General features: G+C 41.4%; 1 protein-coding gene across 2 annotated transcripts; it reads right to left on the bottom strand.

The window, feature by feature from the left end:
* Positions 1-884: 884 nt before the first annotated feature.
* Positions 885-25,564, bottom strand: LOC140196423 (SLAM family member 5-like). 2 transcript variants are annotated; one of them, XM_072255624.1, is made up of 6 exons: positions 25,480-25,564; positions 20,294-20,386; positions 18,533-18,895; positions 7,975-8,256; positions 6,300-6,384; positions 885-2,883 (listed from the first exon to the last, which is right to left on the bottom strand). In XM_072255624.1, coding segments are annotated over exons 2-6 (780 nt in total). In that variant the 5' UTR covers positions 20,343-20,386; positions 25,480-25,564; the 3' UTR covers positions 885-2,882. The 2 variants fall into 2 exon arrangements, with proteins under 2 accessions (XP_072111725.1, XP_072111726.1); XM_072255625.1 differs by lacking the exon at positions 25,480-25,564 and adding an exon at positions 25,246-25,428.
* Between the last annotated feature and the right edge of the window lie 23 nt (positions 25,565-25,587).

Genomic DNA, 25,587 nt, shown 5'->3' with positions numbered 1-25,587 from the left:
TGTTTTCTGCTTTTATTTCAATTCTGTAAAATTGTTTCCTGACATTGAAAAACATTTATCAGTTTCGGCCCAAAACGTTGACTGTACTTTTTTCCATAGATGCTGTCTGGTCTGCAGAGTTCCTCCAGCATTTTGTGTGTGTTGTTCAGATTTCCAGCATCGGCAGATTTTCTCTACTTTATCAGTTTCCATCTACTCCAATGAATGTAGTTAATTAGGTTCACGAAATCGATTTCCCAAAAATAGATTCTACAATAACATATAGGGCAGTGAATGAGCAGTACAGGAAGGTGCTACATCTAACCTGTAATTCATCTTAAAGCTCTACATTTATTACAGTCAGATTTATCAATTAGGTTGCCACCTCAGCTAAAATAATTAACAGTAATTTGATGTTTTGAGTATTCATCACTTTAAACAGAATCATTTCTTTGACAGTACTTTTTGGAACATATCTCATTATCCAAGATATTGAGGAACAATGAAGCAGCTGGAGCTGCCTTTGAGTGTCAGGGTCAGGATGTCAGGGTGCTTTCTTCTAATCTGAACACCACTCACATCTCAATTTGCTTATGAAACAACCATGGAATTGAGATGTTGAGGTTGGTGAAAGTTCAGAACTGCAACAAGTTAATGCACCTGTAAAGCGACTTGGGATCAAGGATAGGAAGCAGGTTGGATCCTACACGGCTTTTGAAATGTGCCAATGTATTGATCTTCAATGTCAAATTTTTACTGCTGTTAGATTTGTTGCAGAGAACATGAACTTAAAAAAAATTTGTCTTCTGCATAATGATTTTATGATTTTTCTAAATCAGCTGTTCTGTTTGCAAGGATTCATGACCCATTTTTCTTTTCTAAAATACACATCACAATGGTCTGCATTATTTAAATACCAATTTTAACCTCTGTTATTGCCTTCAGTTACAGAAAAGGAAGAGCATCACACATGTACTGAATCAAAAGTGTTGCAGTTAGCAACAGCACCAGAACTTCAAGCAGGCTTGGAGAATGATCACAAGATCTGTGGTTGAATATTCATTTCATCTTCACTTTTCTAAAAATCAGATAATCATATTTAGGCTGGATCTGTTGACATTCCCAAGTATTACCATATTGTAGTGTCAGGGAACAGCAGAATATCGATAGAATCACTGGGGCGGTTAGGACTGGACTTGGTTCTCCAAGTCACATTCAAAAAATTGGGTTTGGTTTCCAATGACTTAGAAACACACAATATTTCCAGGTGCAAAAACAAAAAAAAAAAACAGAACATTATTTAGATGAGCAATTTTATGGGTGTAGTGGAAGACAGGTCTCAAAGAGAAGATTAAGAGTGGGATTTGTATTTTATGGGAACAGGCATAAGCACAAATCAGCAGTGGAACAGATTATCTGCACAAACACATATACAGGAGTCACAGAGGGGCTGTTGGCTCTGTGAGTAATGGTGGCAAACATCAGTTATTTCCACACAGATTCAGCATCACTGCAAGATGTCCTCTGTTCCACTCCCACCCTTGTGCAGCATTGGGATCAGTTCAGGAGGTTAGTCAATACCAAAGTAGGTTCAAGAGACCAAGCAGCCTTCTGCCTATAATTCCCTTGCTCAAATGTTCATATGAAATCAACATCGGACAGTTTTGATCAAGTATTATTACATAACAGATAGCTCCTAACACAAAAATAGTTAATCAATTATTCATAACAAAAATCAATTCATTAAAAGCAGTAGCTCATGTTAATACTTTGTAAAAAATACTATTTCATACTAAAGTGGCATGCAAAATTTGGGCACCCCAGTCAAAATTTGTTACTGTGAATAGTTAAGTGAGTAGAAGATGAACTGATCTCCAAAAGTCATAAAGTTAAAGATGAAACATTCTTTTCAACATTTTAAGCAAGATTAGTGTATTACTTTTGTTTTGTACAACTTTAGAGTGGAAAAAAAGGAAAGGAGCACCATGCAAAAATTTGGGCACCCCAAGAGATTTGAGCTCTCAGATAACTGTTACCAAGGTCTCAGACCTTAAGTAGCTTGTTAGGGCTATGGCTTGTTCACACTCATCATTAGGAAAGGCCAGGTGATGAAAATTTCAAAGCTTTATAAATATCCTGACTCCTCAAACCTTGTCGCAACAGTCAGCATCCATGGGCTCTTCTAAGAAGCTGCCTAGCACTCTGAAAATTAAAGTAAATTATGCTCACAAAGCGGAAGAAGGCTATAAGAAGATAGCAAAGCGTTTTCAGGTAGCCGTTTCCTCAGTTCATAATGTAATTAAGAAATGGCAGTTAACAGGAATGGTGGAGGTCAAGTTGACGTCTGGAAGACCAAGAAAACTTTCTCAGACAACTGCTCATAGGATTGCTAGAGAGGCAAATCAAAACCCCATTTCACTGCAAAAGACCTTCATGAAGATTTAGCAGACTCTGGAGTGGTGGTGCACTGTTCTACTGTGCAGCGCCACCTCCACATATATGTAATGGATACAAAGAAGGCCGTGTATATAGCAGTGATGCTCACAGAAATGGAACTCGCAGGGCAGGAGTGCAGTGTTTGGGTGACCGCTGTCACAAACAAGACAATTTCTTATGTTCTTTTTGTGGAGTGGGTGGTCTTGTCATCTCCAACCTATACTGAGGTGGTCATGAGGTGTCCTGGTTTTCCCTGCAGGTTTAAGCCTTGGGAATTCGTTGCTTGGATCAGCTACCAGTTGGTCATGCTTGTGGTAAGCCAAAGATGCTATAGAGAAATGAGCTGTCATTCGCAAGTATGGTCTGTGGCATTCCAGTAAAGGCTGCTGAATTTTGTTAAGGAATGTGAGTCTTTCCAGGTAATTCTTGGAGACAATCATCGGGCGTTAGGACGGGTCATTCGGACATCTAAAAAAAAGACACTAATGTTAAAATACTGTATTCTAGTGTTTAATTTTAAATTGATAACTCAATATAAAACTTACAAAAACAGTTGTGAAATCATTCAATTATATGCAGGAATGAATTCAAACGTAAGAAGGCCATTCCCAGCCCAGGTAAAGTCCTCCTCTTGCTGCCTGGAAACTGTGCTGACATTGAGAGCACTCTCCCTTGTAACTCCTGACAAAGTTGCACTCCAACTCCTACCTTATGGGTAACATGCTGGATCTTTCCACTGCAATCTCTTTGAACATCAAGAGTAAATAATACTTCCAAATCTTCTCATGAAAATCGTGGATAATCGTGCAGATAACAGGATGAGACTTTTCCACTCACAAAGCTAGTGGACCCAGATACGAGGCTTATAAGTAACACTGAAGCATTTGCAACCAAATTCAGTCAGAAATGATTCTGAGATCCCGGCCATCATGTAGTTATTTAGCTAAATCACACCATTGTGATATCAAGAATGTTTTATGCAATGGATACCAGAGATAAAAGCTATGGAGCCAGATGGCATCCCAGCAGTAGTACAGAAAGTTGTACAGATTTTCTTGCCTCTAGTCAAGATTCACGATTGCTTAATGTCACTTCCTGTAAACAGTTGTAAGGAGAACAAAATAATTGTTAGCCTGGACCTAATGCAGCTCCAAAAAAAGGCCACAAAAGATAAGATTCCAGATTCATCTAGATGTACACTTCAGTTACCAATGCAGAGAGTCTACAAACCAAGTGCCAGTAAACATGATTGATAGAGATAGATACTCGATGGTCTGCGTGGACGTGGTAGACTGAAGAGTCTGCCTCTGTGTCATATAACTATATTGCCATAATATAAAAATATCCAATTAATTAGCCTGCAAAACAGCATGGGAGAAAACCAAAGCATCTACAGGAAACCCACACAGGCACAAGTAGAACATGCAGACTCCACACAGGCAGTAATAGAGATCAGGACTGAACCTAGGTCGCTGGACCAGTGAAGGAGCAGCACTGCCCATTGTGAGGGCCAAAAAGGGAACATTTCACACTGGATTAAAATTCTACAGGTAAAATATAAACAATCCAATGCTGACATTTGTGAACCACAGAAGAAGGTTTATCTTGTCGCGTACTTAGGAAAGATATGAATGCCAGTCAGTATTCAAAAATAAAACCAAACATGCAACAAAGTTCAAAAGTAGAGACAGCTGAGATTCTATGTGATACCTCAGTTTGCATGTTTCTGTTTTAAGTGGTTATATATATTTATATATGTATATATTATATATAAATATTTGTATATAATGATAACATGGTGCAATTTCAAAGATTTTAACACCAAAAGGATCTCCTTTTTAAAAAGTAAGTTATGTATCTATTTAAACAAGGCATTTAAAAATATTTATTGCAGCTTGTTTGATTTTCATCAGATTAAGCTAGAAGATGAAGACTTGTAAATAATTTCCAATCATATTTTCAACTGTCACATTTCCTTAGTAATTCAGATATTGTAAATGAATTGCATTAATTGTTTCTGGCCTTATATGTCATATTTTCTATCTTTTGAAATACTGAAGACAAAGCGGGACTTCGTCTACAAATACAACGTCAAGTGGAGGACACGTGTTGAATTAGGAAGATATGGGATCAAGACCTTTCCAAGATTTAGAAGATTTCTTGCAAGTGACTGAGCAAAAGTTAAATATTATTTCTTTGTAACTACAAAACATAAAAGAATAAAGAAAAATATACACACAAGTGCTCCTCTATCACTTTAGCTCTCAGCTTGGATGATACAAGAACTCTCAATCCCAACATAAGGCGACCCCAGTCAAGGGCAAGTTCATCCTAGTGCTGGTTAAAATGGGGAAAATGGAGTTTCTGCCGCATATTCCAGCCATTTGAGTGCCCATGTAGACCTGAGACAGTGTGGGGTCTTTCCTGGTTTCCCTTTGGATCATCTCTGCTGTAATAGGGAGATTGTCGATTTGCGATAGGGAGAATATGTCAAGAGGATTGTCCTCCTGTAACTTTTCAGGTATATCTTTATCCAGGGTAAATGCTACAATCCGTCAGCATTTCCATGATTAGTTATCCTCTTGAATTCGATCTTGTAATTGTGTTCTCCAATAAAGAACCCATCTCTGCATTTATGCCGCTGCTACTTCTGTTGATTGAAAATGGACACGAGTGGTTGATGATCAGTGATGAGGGTAAACTCTCTCCCATACAGGTGCTGGTTGAAATGTTTTACACCCCAATTGCTGTCAATCTGTGCATAATTTTTTCTCTATAGCAGTAAGGGAATGTGATGCAAGGGCTATGGAGTGTTCACATCCATCATTCATAACGTGTGTCATGACTATACCTATACTATAATACGATGTGCCAAAGGCAGGCTTTTCTGGATGATGTGGGTTATAACATGAGAGTACAGTGTCTGATGTCACCATTTCCTTGGTCTTTTTGAAAGCTACCTCACTGCTTTGTCCATTGCCATTTCTTCCTGATCTGTAGTAATGAGTTCAAGAGGTGGAGCACAGTAGCCAGGTTTGGCAGGAATCTGTTATAGTAATTGACAAATTCTGAAAAGGACCCCAACAATGACATGTCCTTTGGCCTGGGGTAGCTACCACTGCTTGAATTTTCTCAAGCACACTTGGGTAATCTTTGTGCAACAGTAGTGTGACCACAGTAAATGATGAATGATTTAAAGAATTAATGCGTGCTCTGAGCCCATAATCTTCAAACTTTTTAATGTTATCTTGAGTTTTCAGAGATGTTCCTTGTCATCCTTATCAGTAACACTGAGTGTCGGGACAGCTTTGCAGCACCTGGTCCATAGAATCTGGCCATCGAGTAGGAGCAGATGCTACTCCAAAAGTAAGCCTACTGTAGTGATAAAGCCCGTTGTGAGTGTTGCTGGTGAGAAACAATTTAGACTCTTCTTCAATCTCCAGCTGTAGGAAGGCTACAATATTGTTAAGGCCACTGTTAGAAACGACATCTGAACTGTAGTCTATCTAGGAACAGGGAATCACCATCAACATCTTCTGTCTATTCATACAACTATGTTTATTCAGGAATGCTGTCTTTTTCACTTTATGCTCTTATTACAACTCAAACTTCAAAGCCTTAAGTTTAAAATGTAACTGAGTATTTATTATTAAAAAAAAATCTCAGAATTCAGTTATGAAGCCGAAAGTCTGTGCAATTACTAATTTAATACCAGACCATTGCCAGAAGAGACACCACACAACAGCCACATCATTAATACACAAATTATGTCATAACTTATTTAATTGATAAATAATCATAAAAGAAAGGAAATCCAGGCTCTGTGAGCAACAGACCACTTTGTTTTCTCTACGGATCATACTAACTTGAGCAGTAACACTTACCAAATCATGAAGTATTTTGCAAAAGCAAGCAACAAAATTGCTATCATCACCAAAGGAATCAGGATCGTAAGGTAATTCCTTTTATCTGAAAACAGTTTATAGAAATTAATGAGATAAATATACCATTCAACTTCTTATGGTCAAGTGTACCACACATTTAGTTCAATAATATGGTTGTCCTCAAGCTCCTACTAAAAGGTTAGTTTTTCCAATGGCTTGCTTTTCAAAAGTAGCTTTATATTTTGCTTTTCCTTTGATCTGTGGTTCCATATCTTAAAAACACACTGTATCAATGAACATTAACTGTTATTTAGGCAGCATATGTGGGAAGACTGACAGAATTAATAGTTTCGACTCAGCGGAATTCATCAGAGCTCTAAGGTTAACTCTGTATGTCTTACCACAGGCACTGCCTGACCTGCTAAATACTCCTCCTCCTCCAGCCTTGTATCCCTTTTGCCAATCAACTTCCCAGCTCTTGGCTTCATTCCTCCCCCTCCTGTCTTCTCCTATCATTTCGGGTCTCTCCCTCCCCCCTACCCCTCCCACTTTCAAATCTCTTACTATCTCTTTTTTCCCACTAGTCCTGATGAATGGTCTCGACCAGATGCTGCCTGGCCTGCTGCGTTCCACCAGCATTTTGTGTATGCCATTGGACCTTCTTTTTTGCTCAAAATGGAACAAACTGCTAGAAAAGGGGAATCTTTTTCTGTGAAAGATAAGCTTCATGCACTTGACGCGATCAAGACTAAAAGTCAAACTCAAGTTGCAAGAGACCTCGGGATACCGGAATCAATACTTCGTGGCTGGAAATCTCACAGAGAAAAGTTTCGTGTGTCGCTTTGCTGGAGACCCAGGAGGTGGAACACATAAAAGCCTCCAACTCAGAAGCATTCTTGATTTCGCTCACAGCCAGCGACATGCTACGTTCAAGCAAGGAACTCTCGATCACTTTTTAAAGAAATAAACTGTAAATGATGATTGTTAATATTCTTGAATGTTTTTATTTATTGTTTTGTGTATTAAAAAACTTTACTAAAAATAATTTGTGCGTTAATTTCCACAGTGACAACACCCCTGATTTAGCACAACCCCACTTTTTTCGCGATGACATTTTATGGACACAAGTGATTGTGTTATAATGGGGTTTCACTGTATTTCCAGCATTTTCTATTTTTATTTCAGTTTTCTTGCACCTGCAGTTTCTGATTTGATTGTCAGTGATTTTTTTTCCTCATTTATGGTTAAATTCTGCTAAATATTATAAATAAAGATCTTGAGGATTAGTTTTATTTGTCACACATACTGTACATCAAAATGTAGTGAGATGTGTCCTCTGGGCCAAATCAAATCAGCGAGAATTGTGCTGGGCAGTCCACAAGTGTCAATGTATCAAGTCCACAACTCACAATCCATAAATGTACATCTTTGGAATGTGGGAGGAAACTGGAGCACTCAGGAAACCCACGTGGTCATGGGGAGAATGTACTAACTCCTTGTAGACAGGGGTGAGAATTGAAACAGAATTAGCACTATAAGGCGATGCACTAACTGCTTAATATTGCTTTAATTGCTGAAAAAAATTCCCTGCTTCCTGATTAGTAGTAAAAGTTCACATCCTTGGTATCAACTGCAAAGACAATATTATGTAAAAGATCAACGTCCAATTTCTCACCGTTCAGATTTCTGGTGTTACACGAGTTGATCGATATCTCACTGCTGGATGCATTACTGATGGGATTTTTTGCAATGCACCTGTACTTATGCTGTTCATCTTCAGTAGCACAGTCTATCACAAGAATTGTGTTTGTATACGTCTCCATGATGACTCCAGATAAGGATATTTTTTCCCAGTAAATCATGACTGCCGTTCCATTGGAGATGGAGCAATTCAAAGTGATATTTGGTGCATTCTGACCATGGCTTAAAGTCTTTGCTACAGGTTGAGAAACTGGTTCTGAAATATAAAAATGTAAGAGGATTTTTAAATGCTGTTGTAATTAATTGATATGCTTATTTTCCTGAAAAATGCCACACATTACTACACAACTGAATGTTTTTCTTTTAAGTTTTGTGTTATAAAGTTATTAACCTCAGGGCCTACAATACTGAATAGAAAAGCCAATGAGAACAACATTAAACAGGTTGATATGCTGGACCAGGTTGTGTACATGGATGTGCTGGAACTATTCAAAAACATTCGGTTAGATGTTCCCAGTGCCAGACAGGATACATCCCAGGTTACTACAGGAAGCAAGGGAAAAGTTTGCTGGACTCTAGTGCTGATCTTTGCGTCCTCACTGGCCACAGAAGACTGGAGGAAGCAAAATGCAATTCCTTTTTTCATCGAAGGCAATAGGGAAAATCCTGGGTATACAGAACACTTTCATCTTATGTCAGTGGTGAGAAAACTATTGGAAGAGGATCCTTAGAAATAGGTTCTATAGCATCTGGAGAAGCACAGTCTGATTTGGGATATCAGCATGGATTTGTGAGGGACAGGTTTGTGCTTTGGGAGTATGATGAAATTCTTTGAGGCAGTGAGAAAACAAATTGATGAAGGTAGAACAGTTGACAGGGTTCTTCATAGAAGGCTTACTTAGAAAGCATGGGATCCAGGGATGCTTGGGAGCATGAATACAGAAATGGTAGTAGGTGGAATTTATTCTGCCTGGAGGTTGATGGCCAGTGGTGCTCTACAGGGATATGTTCCCAGCTCCTTCTGATTTTTATAAATCACTTGGATGAGGATGTAGAAGAGTGAGTTTGTAAGTTTGCAGATGACACGAGAGATGGTGGCGTTGTGGATTGTGTAGAAGATTGTCACTGGTAACAATAAGACATTGATAGAATGCAGAGCTGGACTGAGAAGAGGCAGATAGAATTCAATCCAGAAAAGTGTGAAGTGTTAGACTTTGGAAGATCAGACATTAACACAGAATGCAAGGTTAATGGCATGCTTCTTAGCAGTGTGGTGGAACTGAGAGATCTTGGGGTCCACGTCCATAGATCCTCAAAGCTGTCACACAATTTGTTTGAGTGGTTAAGAAGGCATAAGTTGTGTTGGCATTCACTGGTCGGGGGATTGAGTTCAGCAGCCTTGAGGTAATGTTGCAGCTTCATAAAACTAGTCAAACCATATTTGAGTATAGTGTTCAGTTCTGATTTTCTTTTTATGGGAAGGATGTTGAAGGTTCAGAGTGTGCAAAGGAGATTTTCCAGGATGCTGCCTGGATTCGGGATCATGTTTTATGTTGATAGCTTATGTGGATGAGTTACCCATAGCCCTCTATTTTTCTAAGCTCCATGTACTTATCCAAAGGTCTCTTAAAAGACCCTATCATAACCGCCTCCACCACCGTTACCGGCAGCCCATTTCACGCACTCACCACTCTCTGTGTAAAAAACTTACCCCTGACATCTCCTCTGTACCTACTCCCAAGCACCTTAAACCTGTGCCCTCCTGTGGCAGCCACTTCAGCCCTGGAAAAAAAGCCTCTGACTATCCACACGATCAATGCCTCTCATCATCTTATACACCTCTATCAGGTCACCTCTCATCCTCCGTCACTCCAAGGAGAAAAGGCCAAGTTCACTCAACCGGTTTTCATAAGGTGTGCTTCCCAGTCCAGGTAATGTCCTTGTAAACCTGCTCTGCATCCTTTCTATGGTTTCCACATCCTTCCTGTAGTGAGGCGACCAGAACTGAGCACAGTACTCCAAGTGGGGTCTGACCAGGGTCCTATAGAGTTGCAACATTACCTCTCGGCTCCTAAATTCAATTCCACAATTGATGAAGACCAACACACCGTATGCCTTCAACCACAGAGTCAACCTGCACAGCTGTTTTGAGCGTCCTATGGGCTCAGACGCCAATATCCCTCTGATCCTCCATACTGCCAAGAGTCTTACCATTAATACTATATTTGCTATCATATTTGACCTACCAAAATGAACCACTTCACAATTATCTGGGTTGAACTCCATCTGTCACTTCTCAGCCCAGTTTTGCATCCTATCAATGTCCCGCTGTAACCTCTGACAGCCCTCCACACTATCCACAACACCCCCAACCTTCGTGTCATCAGCAAACTTACTAACCCATCCCTCCACTTCCTCATCCAGGTCATTTATAAAAATTCGAAGCAAGAAGGCTGCAAGTGGAACAGATAAAGATTTTCGGAGCGAAGGGATTTTATACTCGGGGTAAAAGAGAGGCAAGACTGCGCAGGCACATGACGTCAGCCGGTAGAGCGGGAAAAGTTTAAAAAGAAGACTGCCATATCCAGCGGGCAGCTGAATGAGAGGGCGGCAGAGTGATAGGGGTTTGGCTCAATGGGCTTAGGCGGTGACGAGATGAGGCGAGGTAGGTTTACCTGTGTTAATTGTGGAAAGGAAGTACAGTGGAATGCAAAAGTTTGGGCACCCCTGGTCAAAATTTCTGTTACTGTGAATAGCTAAGCAAGTAAAAGATGACCTGATTTCCAAAAGGCATAAAATTAAAGATGAGACATTCCTTTAATATTTTAAGCAAGATTACTTTTTTACTTCCATCTTTTACAGTTTCAAAATAACAAAAAAGGAAAAGGACCCAAAGCAAAAGTTTGGGCACCCTGCATGGTCAGTACTTAGTAACACCCCCTTTGGCAAGTATCACAGCTTGTAAACACTTTCTGTCGCCAGCTAAGAGTCTTTCAATTCTTGTTTGGGGGATTTTTGCCCATTCTTCCTTGCAAAAGGCTTCTAGTTCTGTGAGATTCTTGGGCCATCTTGCATGCACTGCTCTTTTGAGGTCTATCCACAAATTTTCGATGATGTTTAGGTTGGGGGACTGTGAGGGCCATGGCAAAACCTTCAGCTTGTGCCTCTTGAGGTAGTCCATTGTGGATTTTGAGGTGTGTTTAGGATTATTATCATGTTGTAGAAGCCATCCCCTTTTCATCTTCAGCTTTTTTTTTTACAGACGGTGTGATGTTTGCTTCCAGAATTTGCTGGCATTTAATTGAATTCATTCTTCCCTCTACCAGTGAAATGTTTCCCGTGCCATTGTCTGCAAAACAAGCCCAAAGCATGATCATTCCACCCCCATGCTTAACAGTTGGAAAGGGGTTCTTTTCATGAAATTCTGCACCCTTTTTTCTCCAAACATACCTTTGCTCATTGCGGCCAAAAAGTTCTATTTTGACTTCATCAGTCCACAGGACTTATGTCCAAAATGCATCAGGTTTGTTTAGATATTCCTTTCCAACCTTCTGACGCTGTATTTTGTGGTGAGGACGCAGGAAAGGTTTTCTTCTGATGACTTTTCCATGAAGGTCATATTCGTGCAGGTATCACTGCACAGTAGAGCAGTGCACCACCACTCCAAAGTCTGCTAAATCTTCCTGAAGGTCTTTTGCAGTCAAATGGGGGTTTTGATTTTACTTTCTAGCAATCCTATGAGCAGTTCTCTTAGAAAGTTCTCTTGGTCTTCCAGACCTCAACTTGACCTCCAACATTCCTGTTAACCGCCATTTCATAATTACATTATGAACTGAGGAAATGGCTACCTGAAAATGCTTTGCTATCTTCTTATAGCCTTCTCCCTCTTTGTGGACATCAATTATATTAATTTTCTGCATGCTAGGTAGTTGCTTAGAGGAGCCCATGGCTGCTGATTGTTGGGACAAGGTTTGAGGAGTCAGGATATTTATAAAGCTTTGAAATTTGCATCACCTGGCCTTTCCTAACGATGACTGTGAACAAGCCATAGCCCTAACAAGCTAATTAAGTTCTGAGACCTTGGTAGAAGTTATCTGAGATCTCAAATCTCTTGGGGTGCCCGAACTTTTGCATGGTGCTCCTTTCCTTTTTTCCCCACTGTAAAACTGTACAAAACAAAAATAATACACTAATCTTTCTTAAAATGTTGTAAAGAATGTTTCTTCTTTAACTTTATGACTTTTGGAGATCAGTTCATCTTCTACTCACTTAATTATTCACAGTAACAGAAATTTTGACCGGGGTGCCCAAACTTTTGCATGCCACTGTATATGTGTGAGGACGGTTTTCGGTGCTCGGTTTCAGATGTGGGAAGTCTTGGAGTCTCCCAGCCTCCCGGACGGCCATATCTGAACCCATTGTGTCAAACTGCAGCTCCTAAGGGACCGCGTTAGGGAACTGGAGTTGCAGCTTGATTACCTTCATAGAAAATAGGTGCAGGAGTAGGCCATTCAGCCCTTCGAGCCTGCACCGCCATTTATTATGATCATGGCTGATCATCCAACTCAGAACCCCACCCCAGCCTTCCCTCCGCACCCCCTGATCCCCGTAGCCACAAGGGCCATATTCTAACTCCCTCTTAAATATAGCCAATGTACTGGCCTCAACTGCTTCCTGTGGCAGAGAATTCCACAGATTCACCACTCTCTGAGTGAAGAAGTTTTTCCTAATCTCAGTCCTAAAAGGCTTCCCCTTTATTCTCAAACTGTGACCCCTTGTTCTGGACTTCCCCAACATCGGGAACAATCTTCCTGCATCTAGCCTGTCCAATCCCTTTAGGATTTTATACGTTTCAATCAGATCCCCCCTCAATCTTCTAAATTCCAACGAGTACAAGCCCAGTTCATGCAGTCTTTCTTCATATGAAAGTCCTGCCATCCCAGGAATCAATCTGGTGAACCTTCTTTGTACTCCCTCTATGGCAAGGATGTCTTTCCTCAGATTAGGGGACCAAAACTGCACACAATACTCCAGCTGTGGTCTCACCAAGGCCTTGTACAACTGCAGTAGTACCTCCCTGCTCCTGTACTCAAATCCTCTCGCTATAAATGCCAGCATACCATTCGCCTTTTTCACCGCCTGCTGTACCTGCATGCCCACTTTCAATGACTGGTGTATAATAACACCCAGGTCTCGTTGCACCTCCCCTTTTCCTAATCGGCCACCATTCAGATAATAATCTGTTTTCCTATTTTTGCCACCAAAGTGGATAACTTCACATTTATCCACATTAAATTGCATCTGCCATGAATTTGCCCACTCACCCAACCTATCCAAGTCACTCTGCATCCCCTTAGCATCCTCCTCACAGCTAACACTGCCACCCAGCTTCGTGTCATCCGCAAACTTGGAGATGCTGCATTTAATTCCCTCATCCAAGTCATTAATATATATTGTAAACAACTGGGGTCCCAGCTCTGAGCCTTGCGGTACCCCACTAGTCACCGCCTGCCATTCTGAAAAGGTCCCGTTTATTCCTACTCTTTGCTTCCTGTCTGCTAACCAATTCTCCATCCACATCAATACCTTACCCCCAATACCATGTGCTTTAAGTTTGCACACTAATCTCCTGTGTGGGACCTTGTCAAAAGCCTTTTGAAAATCCAAATATATCACATCCACTGGTTCTCCCCTATCCACTCTACTAGTTACATCCTCAAAAAATTCAATGAGATTCGTCAGACATGATTTTCCCTTCACAAATCCATGTTGACTTTGTCCGATGATTTTACCGCTTTCCAAATGTGCTGTTATCACATCTTTGATAACTGACTCCAGCAGTTTCCCCACCATCGACGTTAGGCTAACAGGTCTATAATTCCTCGGTTTCTCTCTCCCTCCTTTTTTAAATAGTGGGGTTACATTAGCCACCCTCCAATCCTCAGGAACTAGTCCAGAATCTAACGAGTTTTGAAAAATTATCACAAATGCATCCACTATTTCTTGGGCTACTTCCTTAAGCACTCTAGAATGCAGACCATCTGGCCCTGGGGATTTATCTGCCTTCAATCCCTTCAATTTACCTAACACCACTTCCCTACTAACAAGTATTTCGCTCAGTTCCTCCATCTCACTGGACCCTCTGTCCCCTACTATTTCTGGAAGATTATTTATGTCCTCCTTAGTGAAGACAGAACCAAAGTAATTATTCAATTGGTCTGCCATGTCCTTGCTCCCCATAATCAATTCACCTGTTTCTGTCTGTAGGGGACCTACATTTGTCTTTACCAGTCTTTTCCTTTTTACATACCTATAAAAGCTTTTACAGTCAGTTTTTATGTTCCCTGCCAGTTTTCTCTCATAATCTTTTTTCCCCTTCCTAATTAAGCCCTTTGTCCTCCTCTGCTGAACTCTGAATTTCTCCCAGTCCTCAGGTGAGCCACCTTCTCTGGCCAATTTGTATGCTGCTTCTTTGGAATTGATACTATCCCTAATTTCTCTTGTCAGCCACGGGTGCACTACCTTCCTTGATTTATTCTTTTGCCAAACTGGGATGAACAATTGTTGTAGTTCATCCATGCAACCTTTAAATGCTTGCCATTGCATATCCACCGTCAATTCTTTAAGTGTCATTTGCCAGTCTATCTTAACTAATTCACGTCTCATACCTTCAAAGTTACCCCTCTTTAAGTTCAGAACCTTTGTTTCTGAATTAACTATGTCACTCTCCATCTTAATGAAGAATTCCACCATATTATGGTTACTCTTACCCAAAGGGCCTCTCACAACAAGATTGCTAATTAACCCTTCCTCATTGCTCAAAACCCAGTCCAGAATAGCCTGCTCTCTAGTTGGTTCCTCGACATGTTGGTTCAAAAAACCATCCCGCATACATTCCAAGAAATCCTCTTCCTCAGCACCTTTACCAATTTGGTTCACCCAATCTACATGTAGATTGAAGTCACCCATTATAACTGCTGTTCCTTTATTGCACACATTTCTAATTTCCTGTTTAGTACCATTTCCGACCTCACTACTACTGTTAGGTGGCCTGTACACAACTCCCACCAGCGTCTTCTGCTCCTTAGTGTTACGCAGCTCTACCCATATCGATTCCACATCTTCCCGGCTTATGTCCTTCCTTTCTATTGCGTTAGTCTCTTCTTTAACCAGCAACGCCACCCCACCTCCCCTCCCTTCATGTCTATCCCTCCTGAATATTCATCTGGTCATGGACAGCGAGGAGGTGATGGAAAGGAGATATAGGTAGGCGGTCACACTGGGGCCATGGGAGACAGACAAGTGGGTAACAGTCAGGAGAGGGAAGGGGAAGAGTCAGGTACCAGAGAGTACCCCTGTGGCTATACCCCTTGACAATAAGTATTCAGGTTTGAGTACTGTTGGGAGGGGGGGGACAGCCTACCTGGGGGAAGCGACAGTGACCGTGCCTCTGGCATAGAGTTGGCCCTGTGGCTCAGATGGGTAGGAAAAGGAAGAGAAAGGCAGCAGTGATAGGGGACTCTATAGTTTGGGGTCAGACAGGCGATTCTGTGGACACAGGAAAGAAACTCGGATGGTAGTTTGCCTCCCAGGTTCCAGGGTCCAAGATGTTTCAGATCACGTCCAAGACATGCTGCAGTGGGAGGAAGAACAGTCAGGGGTTGTGGTACATATTGGTACCAATGACATAGGTAGGAAAAGGGAAGAGTCCTGAAAATACACTACAGGTTGTGAGGAAGGAATTTGAGAAGCAGGACCGCAAAGGTAGTAATCTCAGGATTACTGCTTGTGCCACGTGACAGTGAGTATAGGAATAGAATGAGGTGAAGGATAAATGCGTGGCTGAGGGATTGGAGCAGGGGGCAGGGATTCAGATTTCTGGATCATTGGGACCTCTTTTGGGGCAGGTGTGACCTGTACAAAAAGGACAGGTTGCACTTGAATCCTGGGGGACCAATATCCTAGCAGGGAGGTTTACTAAGGCTACTGGGGAGAGTTTAAACTAGAAATGTTGGGGGGGTGGGAACCGAACTGAAGAGACTGAGGAAGAGGCGGTTGGCTCACAAATAGAGAAAGCTTGTAGACAGTGTGTGAGGGAGGATAGGCAGCTGATAGAGAAGGGATGTGCTCAGACTGACGGTTTGAGATGTGCCTATTTTAACGCAAGGAGCATTGTGAACAAAGCGGATGAGCTTAGAGCTTGGATCAGTACTTGGAGCCATGACGTTGCGGCCATTACAGAGACTTGGATGGCTCAGGGACAGGAATGGTTACTTCAAGTGCCGGGTTTTAGATGTTTCAGAAAGGACAGGGAGGGAGGCAAAAGAGGTGGGGGCATGGCAATGTTGATCAGAGATAGTGTCACAGATGCAGAAAAGGTGTATGTCATGGAGGAATTGTCTACGGATCTCTGTGGGTGGAGGTTAGGAACAGGAAGGGGTCAATAACTTTACTGGGTGTTTTTTTAATAGGCTGCCCAATAGTAACAGGGATATCGAGGAGCAGATAGGGAAACCGATCCTGGAAAGGAGTAATAATAACAGTTGTTGTGATGGGTGATTTTAATTTCCCAAATATCTATTGGCATCTCCCTACAGCAAAGGGTTTAGAGGGGTGGAGCTTGTTAGGTGTGTTCAGGAAGGTTTCCTGATACAATATGTAGAAAAGCCTACAAGAGAAGAGACTGTACTTGATTTGGTATTGGGAAATGAACCTGGTCAGGTGTCAGATATCTCAGTGGGAGAGCATTTTGGAGATAGTGATCATAATTCTATCTCCTTTACAATAGCATTGAAGAGAGATAGGAATAGCTAAGTTAGGAAAGTGTTTAATTGGAGTAAGGGGAATTATGAGGCTATCAGACAGGAACTTGGAAGCTTAAATTGGGAACAGATGTTTTCAGGGAAAGGTATGGAAGAGATATAGCAAATGTTCAGGGGATATTTGTGTGGAGTTCTGCATGGGTACGTTCCAATGAGACAGGGAAGTTATGGTAGGGTACGGGAACCGTGGTGTACAAAGGCTTTAATAAATCTAGTCAAGAAGAAAAGAAAAGCTTAAAAAAAGGTTCAGAGAGCAAGGTAATGTTGGAGATCTAGAAGATTATAAGGCTAATAGGAAGGATCTTAAGAAGGAAATTAGGGGAGCCAGAAGGGGCCATGAGAAGGCCTTGGCGGGCAGTATTAAAGAAAACCCCAAAGCATTCTACAAGTATGTGAAGAGCAAGAGGATAAAATGTGAAAGAATAGGACCTATCAAGTGTGACAGTGGGAAAGTGTGTATGGAACCGGAGGAAATAAAAGAGGTACTTAATGAATACCTTAGTTCAGTATTCACTATGGAAAAGGATCTTGGTGATTATAGTGATGACTTGCAGCTGACTGAAAAGCTTGAGCATGTAGATATTAAGAAAGAGGATGTGCTGGAGCTTTTGGAAAGCATCAAGTTGGATAAGTCGCCGGGACCAGATGAGATGTATCCCAGGCTACAGTGGGAGGCGAACAAGGAGATTGCTGAGCCTCTGGCAATGATCTTTGCATCATCAATGAGGATGGGAGAGGTTACGGAGGATTGGAGGGTTACGGATGTTGTTCCTTATTCAATGAAGGGAGGAGAGATGGCTCAGGAAATTATAGGCCAGTGAGTCTTCCTTCAGTGGTTGGTACACTGATGGAGAAGATCCTGAGAGGTAGGAATTATGAACATTTGGAGAGGAATAATATGATTAGGAATAGTCAGCATGGCTTTGTCAAGGGCAGGTTGTGCCTTACGAGCCTGATTGAATTTCTTGAGGATGTGACTAAACACATTGATGAAGGCAGAGCAGTAGATGCGGTGTATATGGATTTCAGCAAGGCATTTGAAAAGGTACCCCATGCAAGGTTTATTGAGAAAGTAAGGAGGCATGGGATCCAAAGGGGCATTGCTTTGTGGATCCAGAACTGGTTTGCCCACAGAAGGCAAAGATTGGTTGTAGATGGGTTATATTCTGAATGGAGGTCAGTGACGAGTGGTGTGCCTCAGGGATCTGTTCTGGGACCCTTACTCTTGCTTCTTGTGGCACAGATTGTGGTTTCACATGCTGTCACAGTAGCCTGGGTGAGTAACATCTCGCTACACCCTGCACTCTGAAGGCAGAGATTGCTGCGTTCTCTAGGAATTCTGCACTGAACTTAATATTACAGAATGAGATGCAAACCTCCACATTTCTGACTCGATTGAGAGAAGGTTGCTAGGCCTAGGGCACAGTCTGAGGAACTGAAGAAGTGATTTTCTAGGACTAAATGATGGACCACCAACATCTAAAATATCCCCAATCATTGGGAGAATTTCTCCATTAACAGCCATCGACTTTGATCTTATTCAGGCTCTTTAAGGTCACACTTAGTGAAATGCTTTCTTGCTGTCAAGGGCCATCACACAGCTCACTTCTGCTCTTCATATAGTTGACTTCGACCAAGGACTGGAACTTGAAAATACTTAACTTCCTAAAGATGCTGGAACTATAAAAATTTCGAGGAATGAATACTTACCAAAGACTTGAACCGTGAAAGCACTTTGATCATGGTTTTTCGGTTCTACCCCATAGTAGTCGGTTCGTACTTGATACTCTCCACTGTCGCTGACTTGTATATCATATAACACCACCGATCCATTTTTGATTGTAGCTCTGTGTTGATATTGTGGATGTACAATATGCAGATTATCTGGATTATTGGATTTCCATATTAAAATTTTAAAGAGCTGTGGAAATGTTAATCTAAAGGTAACATCGTACTGATCTTCATTGCTTTGGTACTCTATGGGGAACATCACGGTTTGTCCTGCAGCAGCATTAGTGAGAGTACCAGGTCTGGCATACAGAGCCCCTCTGCACACCAAAATTAAATGGAAGACTGGAAAATAAACATAAATTCATAAGTAAGGTACTGTAAATTAAGGATTGTCAACCATGATCAACCAGTTTACCTTGAAGCACCATAGTACACGGAGTAATGTGTAAGTGGTACTGAAATTTCAAGGGCTATATTCACTACACCCTGGAACCAGCCAGCAATGGACCATTTTCCCATGCATGTTGGGCTGAGCTCCACCTGATGCCAGGCTGGGCACTAGAAATGAGCCTCAATCTGGACAAGACACCTGCTGGTCAAAGACCCACTGGCACAATGATCAACAAGGTTGGTTGAAGTACAATCCCAGCTCCAACCCTCTTCTCCGATTGTACTCTTGGCAGAGACAGGATCATGTGTGTGAATTTGATATATTCTCAGAGAAAAAATATTGCTGCAAGAGACAGTGGTTACTGAGAGTGAATAGAAAAAAAATTTGTCCAGCTACCTGAACAAGAGCAGAGGAAATATTTTCTCTGAGATGAAACTGTGCACAGGGTCAGAGCTGTCTCTATTTCCTGAGGAGACTGAGGTCCTTTAACATCTGCCGGACGATGCTGAGGATGTTCTACGAGTCTGTGGTGGCCAGTGTGGTCATGTTTGCTGTTGTGTGCTGGGGCAGCAGGCTGAGGGTGGCAGACACCAACAGAATCAACAAACTCATTCTTAAGGCCAGTGATGTTGTGGGGATGGAACTGGACTCTCTGACTGTGGCTTCTGAAAAGTGGATGCTGTCCAAGTTGCATGCCATCTTGGACAATGTCTCCCATCCACTACATAATGTATTGGTTGGGCACAGGAGTACATTCAGCCAGAGACTCATTCCACCGAGATGCAACACCGAGCATCATAGGAAGTCATTCCTGCTGGTGGCCATCAAGCTTTACAACTCCTCCTTTGGAGGGTCAAACACCCTGAGCCAATAGACTGGTCCTGGACTTAGTTCCTGGCATAATTTACATATTACTATTTAACTATTTATGGTTTTATTACTATTTAATTATTTATGGTGCAACTGTAACAAAACCAATTTCCTCCGGGATCAATAAAGTATGACTATGACTATGACTATGACTAGCTTTTTGATGAAATATTTGTTGAGCATTACTTCTGAATGTCCTAAAATAAATTAGAAATACTGGAAATGTTCAGAAGTCAAGCAGAACCAACAGGAGAGAGAAAATAAAATCAGATAACTGACCTTCCTCATAGCTACAATCTAATAAAGTGGGACATGCTTGGCATTTACACTCAGCACATGTGCTGTCTGACACTGGTGTTAGGTACATTGTCACGGAAAAGGAATTCAGGATTATCGGCAGGTCAGCAGTTTCTCGATATGTTTGAATAATGCACAATGTATTTTACTGATTCAAGCGTTTCTCAATTTGTACATATTACCTGAGGCAAGTTTGAACATGTTGATGTTTAATGTCTCTGAGAGATCCATGATATGTTATGCACCCATTTCCTTTATGGGATTATGAGATGGTCCTAAAAAAGATGAGAGAAATGTGAGATTCAATACTCAGTATTGGGTTTCCAGCAAATACTAGCCACATCAGTGTGAGTAAAGCAGGTTTATGTCATCTTCTTCATCATTAAAAACACAACTTGTCAGTTCTCACTGAGGGAAGTGTAATCAAGATGATTTATTTTTGATAACTTTGTTGAGGGCTTGTAAGCTTCTGCCTCACAGCTCCCCAGAGCCCTCAGTTCAATCCTGACCTCAGGTGCTCTGTCTTCCTCCCCATATCCTAAATGCAAGCAGACCAATAGGTTAAGTAGTGAAGTTCTCATAATATGTAGGTGACTGGCAGAGTCCGGGGTGTCTGGGGGAGGGGAAGGGAAAGGGTAGATGAGAATGTGGGGCGAATTATATAAACGGGATTAAATAGGATTATTGTAAAAGGGTGGATGATGGTTAATGTAGATTTGGAGGGCCGAAGTGCCTGTTCACATACTGTACCTTTCTGTGACTCTTATAGTATATATCAGGCAAAAATATATTTAGAAATGGAAAAAAGTGGAAAATTGGTAGTAAAAGGAGTTGGGTACAGGGATAGAGGAGGTTATATGGAATGAGGTTTTGGAGTATATTAACACCTGTTCCATAAGTGCCAGGCATTATTTAAGACAATTTAAAATCCTACATAGACTACAGTACTCAAAAGTAAGGATTCATAAAATATTTTCAGAGGTGTCCCCACTGTGTGAGAAATGCAAGTCCTCGGAGGCAAATCTGTTACATAGTTATGCTTTACGTTCCAGGATACAAGAGTTTTCGAAGCAAATATTGAGGTCCTATCGAAGGTACTAAAGCTTCAGATAATACCAGACCCTATTTTAATAATTTTTGGAACATCTGCGAGGTCAAATGAATTCCAGGCTACATAGTAACAACTCCTGACCTATGGTATACTTAATGGAAAGGAACTTATACTGATGTTCTGGAAAAAGGAGGAAACTCCATCACTCAGACAATGGCTGGCTGCGTTAATGGATACTCTGCATCTAGAGAGGATAAGACACATTATCAAGGATAGACTCAAGGAATTTGAACAAATCTGGCAACCATTACTGTTGTATTTAGAAGAGATGACAGCTGAACTAAGTGTGTGTGTGTGTGTGTGTGTGTGTGTGTGTGTGTGTGTGTATGTGCGTGTGTGTGTGTGTGGGGGGGGGGCGTGGTAGGACCTAAACAGCACATACGGGAGGGGTGAGGGGAGGGGAGGGCTGGGAAGGGGAAAAGGAGATGGGGTGATAGGGTTTCCTTTGCTTTTTGCTTGTTAACTATACATAAATTCATTTGACTTTCATTATGTTGTTATAAGAAAGAAAAGAAAAAAGAAGCATTGTACTTTAGGGCATTGTTGATTGTGGTTAAGTTGATGTTGCTTCACAATAAAAACACTTGAAAGAGAAAGCACAGTAACCAGGTAATTTGAAATATTTAAGACCAATACACTAAGCTCTGAATAGCTGAGGACACAAGTGATATTGTCATCTACTTTATTGCAATTTACATTGCATATAACAAGTGCTGTAAGAAGATAAAGTGTTTAAATGTGAAAACTAGGATCTATGTAGGTAGTCCCAGAAGTGAGAGATCCTAACATTGCTTGTCCTCATAGCCTGGGCACTCTGGCACTTTGACACTAACATTGCCACTAAGACACAATTGGAAATAGATGGGTTGTTCAAAAAGGAAATGGTAAACATTTTGGAGGGGCAAACACGAAGACTCCATCTTCACAGGGTGGGTTTTTGGTCAGGAAAGTATTCCAGCTGCTTGTCAGGGAGGGAGAATGAAAAGATAACTCCTTGGATCCTTCCTACTGAGAAAATGCTTGGAGCACAAATATTCCAACTTCCATTCTGTCAGAGGCAAATGCAAGACCTCAAAGCAGCATCCATAATACAGTCACAGATACCTATCGATTATGTCATTATCTATGACAGAAACTACAAACAAGTCCAATCCACCCAGGCTAAGAGAGATGCTGTTCTATGTTGGATTCTACTGTCTACAAAAAAATGTTGTCACAAGGAAATCAGTGAATCTCTCAAGGACTTTGCAAAGATAGATCTTCCCACAAGTGACAATCGGGTGACTCATATTCATCCCAGCCAACAAGAATTCCAATCCATTCAATATTCCAGGCAGCATCTCTAGGAAGAGGTACAGTCGACATTTCCAGCCGAGACTCTTCGTCAGGAAGTCCTGACGAAGGGTCTCGCCCGAAGCGTCAACTGTACCTCTTCCTAGAGATGCTGCCTGGCCTGCTGCGTTCACCAGCAACTTTGATGTGTGTTGCTTGAATTTCCAGCATCTGCAGATTTCCTCGTGTTACCATTCAATATTGAGTGCTTGTGACACTGCTGTCTCCATGTGTATCTTCATTGATCTCCTACCTTCATTACAGAGGTAGAGTGAGGGATATATTAGGATAAGAGAGGAGAGATCATGAAGATCATATTTCCACTTTTGCTGATGGTCCAGATCAGCTCATGGATGTCCAGTCATTTATCATGACTATACTCCCACCCAAAAGTATGGAGAGTGTCCCAACTCTGTTACAGCACTTTATCTCCATAAGGACTGGGCAGTAGTAACTTCTACCAATACCATCATGGGCACATTAATCTACTACAGCTATATTACTGAGGTGAAGGTGTGGCTGCACAAACAGTCAGTCTCTGCTATGTAGGATTAAGGAATTGATGCAGGAGTGTATCATTCAGCCCCTGGAGAATGCTCTGCCATTCAACAATTCAGAGCTGATTTGCTACCTCAAAAACCATCTTTGTGCCTGAAACCTATATCCCTTTATTCCTTTGATATCCAGACATTTGACAATGTCTAGTTTGAATGCAATCTGTGACTGATCTCCACAGCCACTGAGATAGATAATTCCAAAGCTCAGCCCGGCAGAAGGTAGAAATTTCTTCTCATTTTAGTCTTAGGTGATCCATCTTTTATGATATTTTTTGACATGATATCTCTCCAACAATGTAAACATTTGTCTTTCTCACAGAGGTCAACTCTCACTTTTTTAAATGCTACAGAATACATAATTACCCTCCTCAGTGTGTCCTCATATCATCCCATGAAGCAATGTGGCATCAGGCCTATCTGGGCTTGAACGCAGCCTCCAGCATGACAGTACAGAACTCTATCACTGTACCCCAGGGACTGAGGGAGAAATGAACCCAGGTGCAGAGATCATGCAGGAGGTCAGAATAAATATTCAGACAGGTACTTTACCGGATAGTTTGATTTCCAGCACAGTTCCAAAACAAAGGCAATAATCCAAATCAGAAGGCCAGGGAGTGTTTCAGTATTAGAAACAAAAATTCAAATATGAGCAGGCGAGCAATTCCAAAAACACAACAGGCTGAATCCAACGTTCTAAAACAAAATGGGTCCAAAATACAAAAGCAAAAAGCCAAGGACAAAAAGACACTCCAAAGGATCACAGCATTTGGATTACCAAAGAGACACAGTATCTAGTGTTGCCTCAAGGACTTCTAGTGACCGACTGTGGATGGACCCCAAAGTCCTGACAACGTGGTGAGTCCACTCCCTCTACTTCCCTCATCCTGCTTCTGTTCTGAACTGTTGTTCACTGTGAAGAACTGTTGAGGTCATTCTAGGAGAAGGTCAGATTTACTACCTGAAGCTCTTCAAATTTTATTTCATATTCAAAGTATTGGTTTATATGTCTACTTTTATGTGTTCCCACACTTAGCGGTCTTGAGGGAAATGAGTGTGTTAATTGTTTGGCTAAAAAAAGCTGTCAGATGTTCAACTGTGGATGTAGTCCTTCCAGCTGCCAAATCAGAAGCTAAGAGTTTGGTGGGTTAAGAATTAGGGGATTAGAGTAAGACTTGGGGGATAATGACATAAGAGGAGTTAGCTTTACAAAATACATAAAGCTGTTGGATAGATGGGAGAAGCAGGTAGAACAAGAAGGGCAGGAATTATATTGACTCGACTTTGTATTGGGTATTCTACGCTTAACTATTCCTTATATCTTGTTGGAAAACATCACTCTGGGCTGTGTAGGTTTCGTCATCATTATGAAACAGTTGAACACATTCTTTTACAGTGTATATAAGGTTGAACGAAAGCAAATACTGGAAGCACTACTATCTTTGGGGGTTGACAGTTTTCATTTTAAAATTAAGTTTTGGAAACATTTAATTCACAATATTGTCTTTAATTATTTACAGTCTACAGGGCTTTCTGAGTTAACCTAGTTTTCATTTGATAAAGAACTACAGTACTAGTAACTCTCTACAACTACACTCCAGTCCAGTTGGTGGCGGTAATGCATCTTTTTAAATTAGACCACCAACCGCCATCAAAAGTCAGAATTGTAATTCAAGATTATTGAGCAAATTTAATTTTCCTCGCCGCCTTTCTGCGATTTGAGCTCTGAGCTACGCGTCGCTTCACGTTTCCATTTCCCGCTAAACTGTTTGCACTGGTGAAGTCAGTGTAAAATCTCCTGAAGCGTGGGGAATATTCTTTCCCATAAGGTTTCTAACCTGGTGAGAATTCTCGTTTGTATTTTTATTTCAGATTTCCAACATTTGTAGTTTTTGTTTTCAATTCAAGGTTTATTTGTGGACGGAGTTTTTTTTTTGCACCGCGTACCCACCGCTGCTTCCCTGGTGCGGGGACTGCACTTGTCGCTTTGAGTGGAAACAACTTTCTAAGCGTCTGGACTGCTGATCAGTTAATATCTGCTTGATGTTGCTCTCAAAATGGGTATTTTTCTATTACCTGGTCGCACCCTCCCCTCTATTCAATAACACCTTAACATTTTTCTACGCCTCGCTCTCACCTCATTCTGCACATAAGTAGACTCTGATGAAACAACAATGAATCCCCTCTCGGCCTACTCCACACCAAATTACTGTATGACCGTGATGAACTGAAACATTCCTTCTGTCGGCGGGAGCTGGAACAACGTCCCAATGGCGGCCTCTCTGAATCCAGCCCTAACACTTCCTCTGTTTCAGTCCAGGTTGGACTGATTCCCGCCTCTGCATGAATGAGAACCAGTCTCCGCACTCACCTAATTCCCAGGGTTTTTGCAATTCGAGCGCCGTTTACACCAGTCCTTTCAATCCTTGTCCGTCAAGGAAGTAGTTTTAAAAAGTCCGTGAAAAGTCCTTAACTCCTG

The sequence above is a fragment of the Mobula birostris genome, chromosome 4, assembly GCF_030028105.1.
Source record: "Mobula birostris isolate sMobBir1 chromosome 4, sMobBir1.hap1, whole genome shotgun sequence".
Lineage (NCBI taxonomy): Eukaryota > Metazoa > Chordata > Chondrichthyes > Myliobatiformes > Myliobatidae > Mobula > Mobula birostris.
The sequence above is the reverse complement of the archived record's forward strand: the minus strand, read 5'-3'. Positions and strand labels throughout refer to the sequence as shown.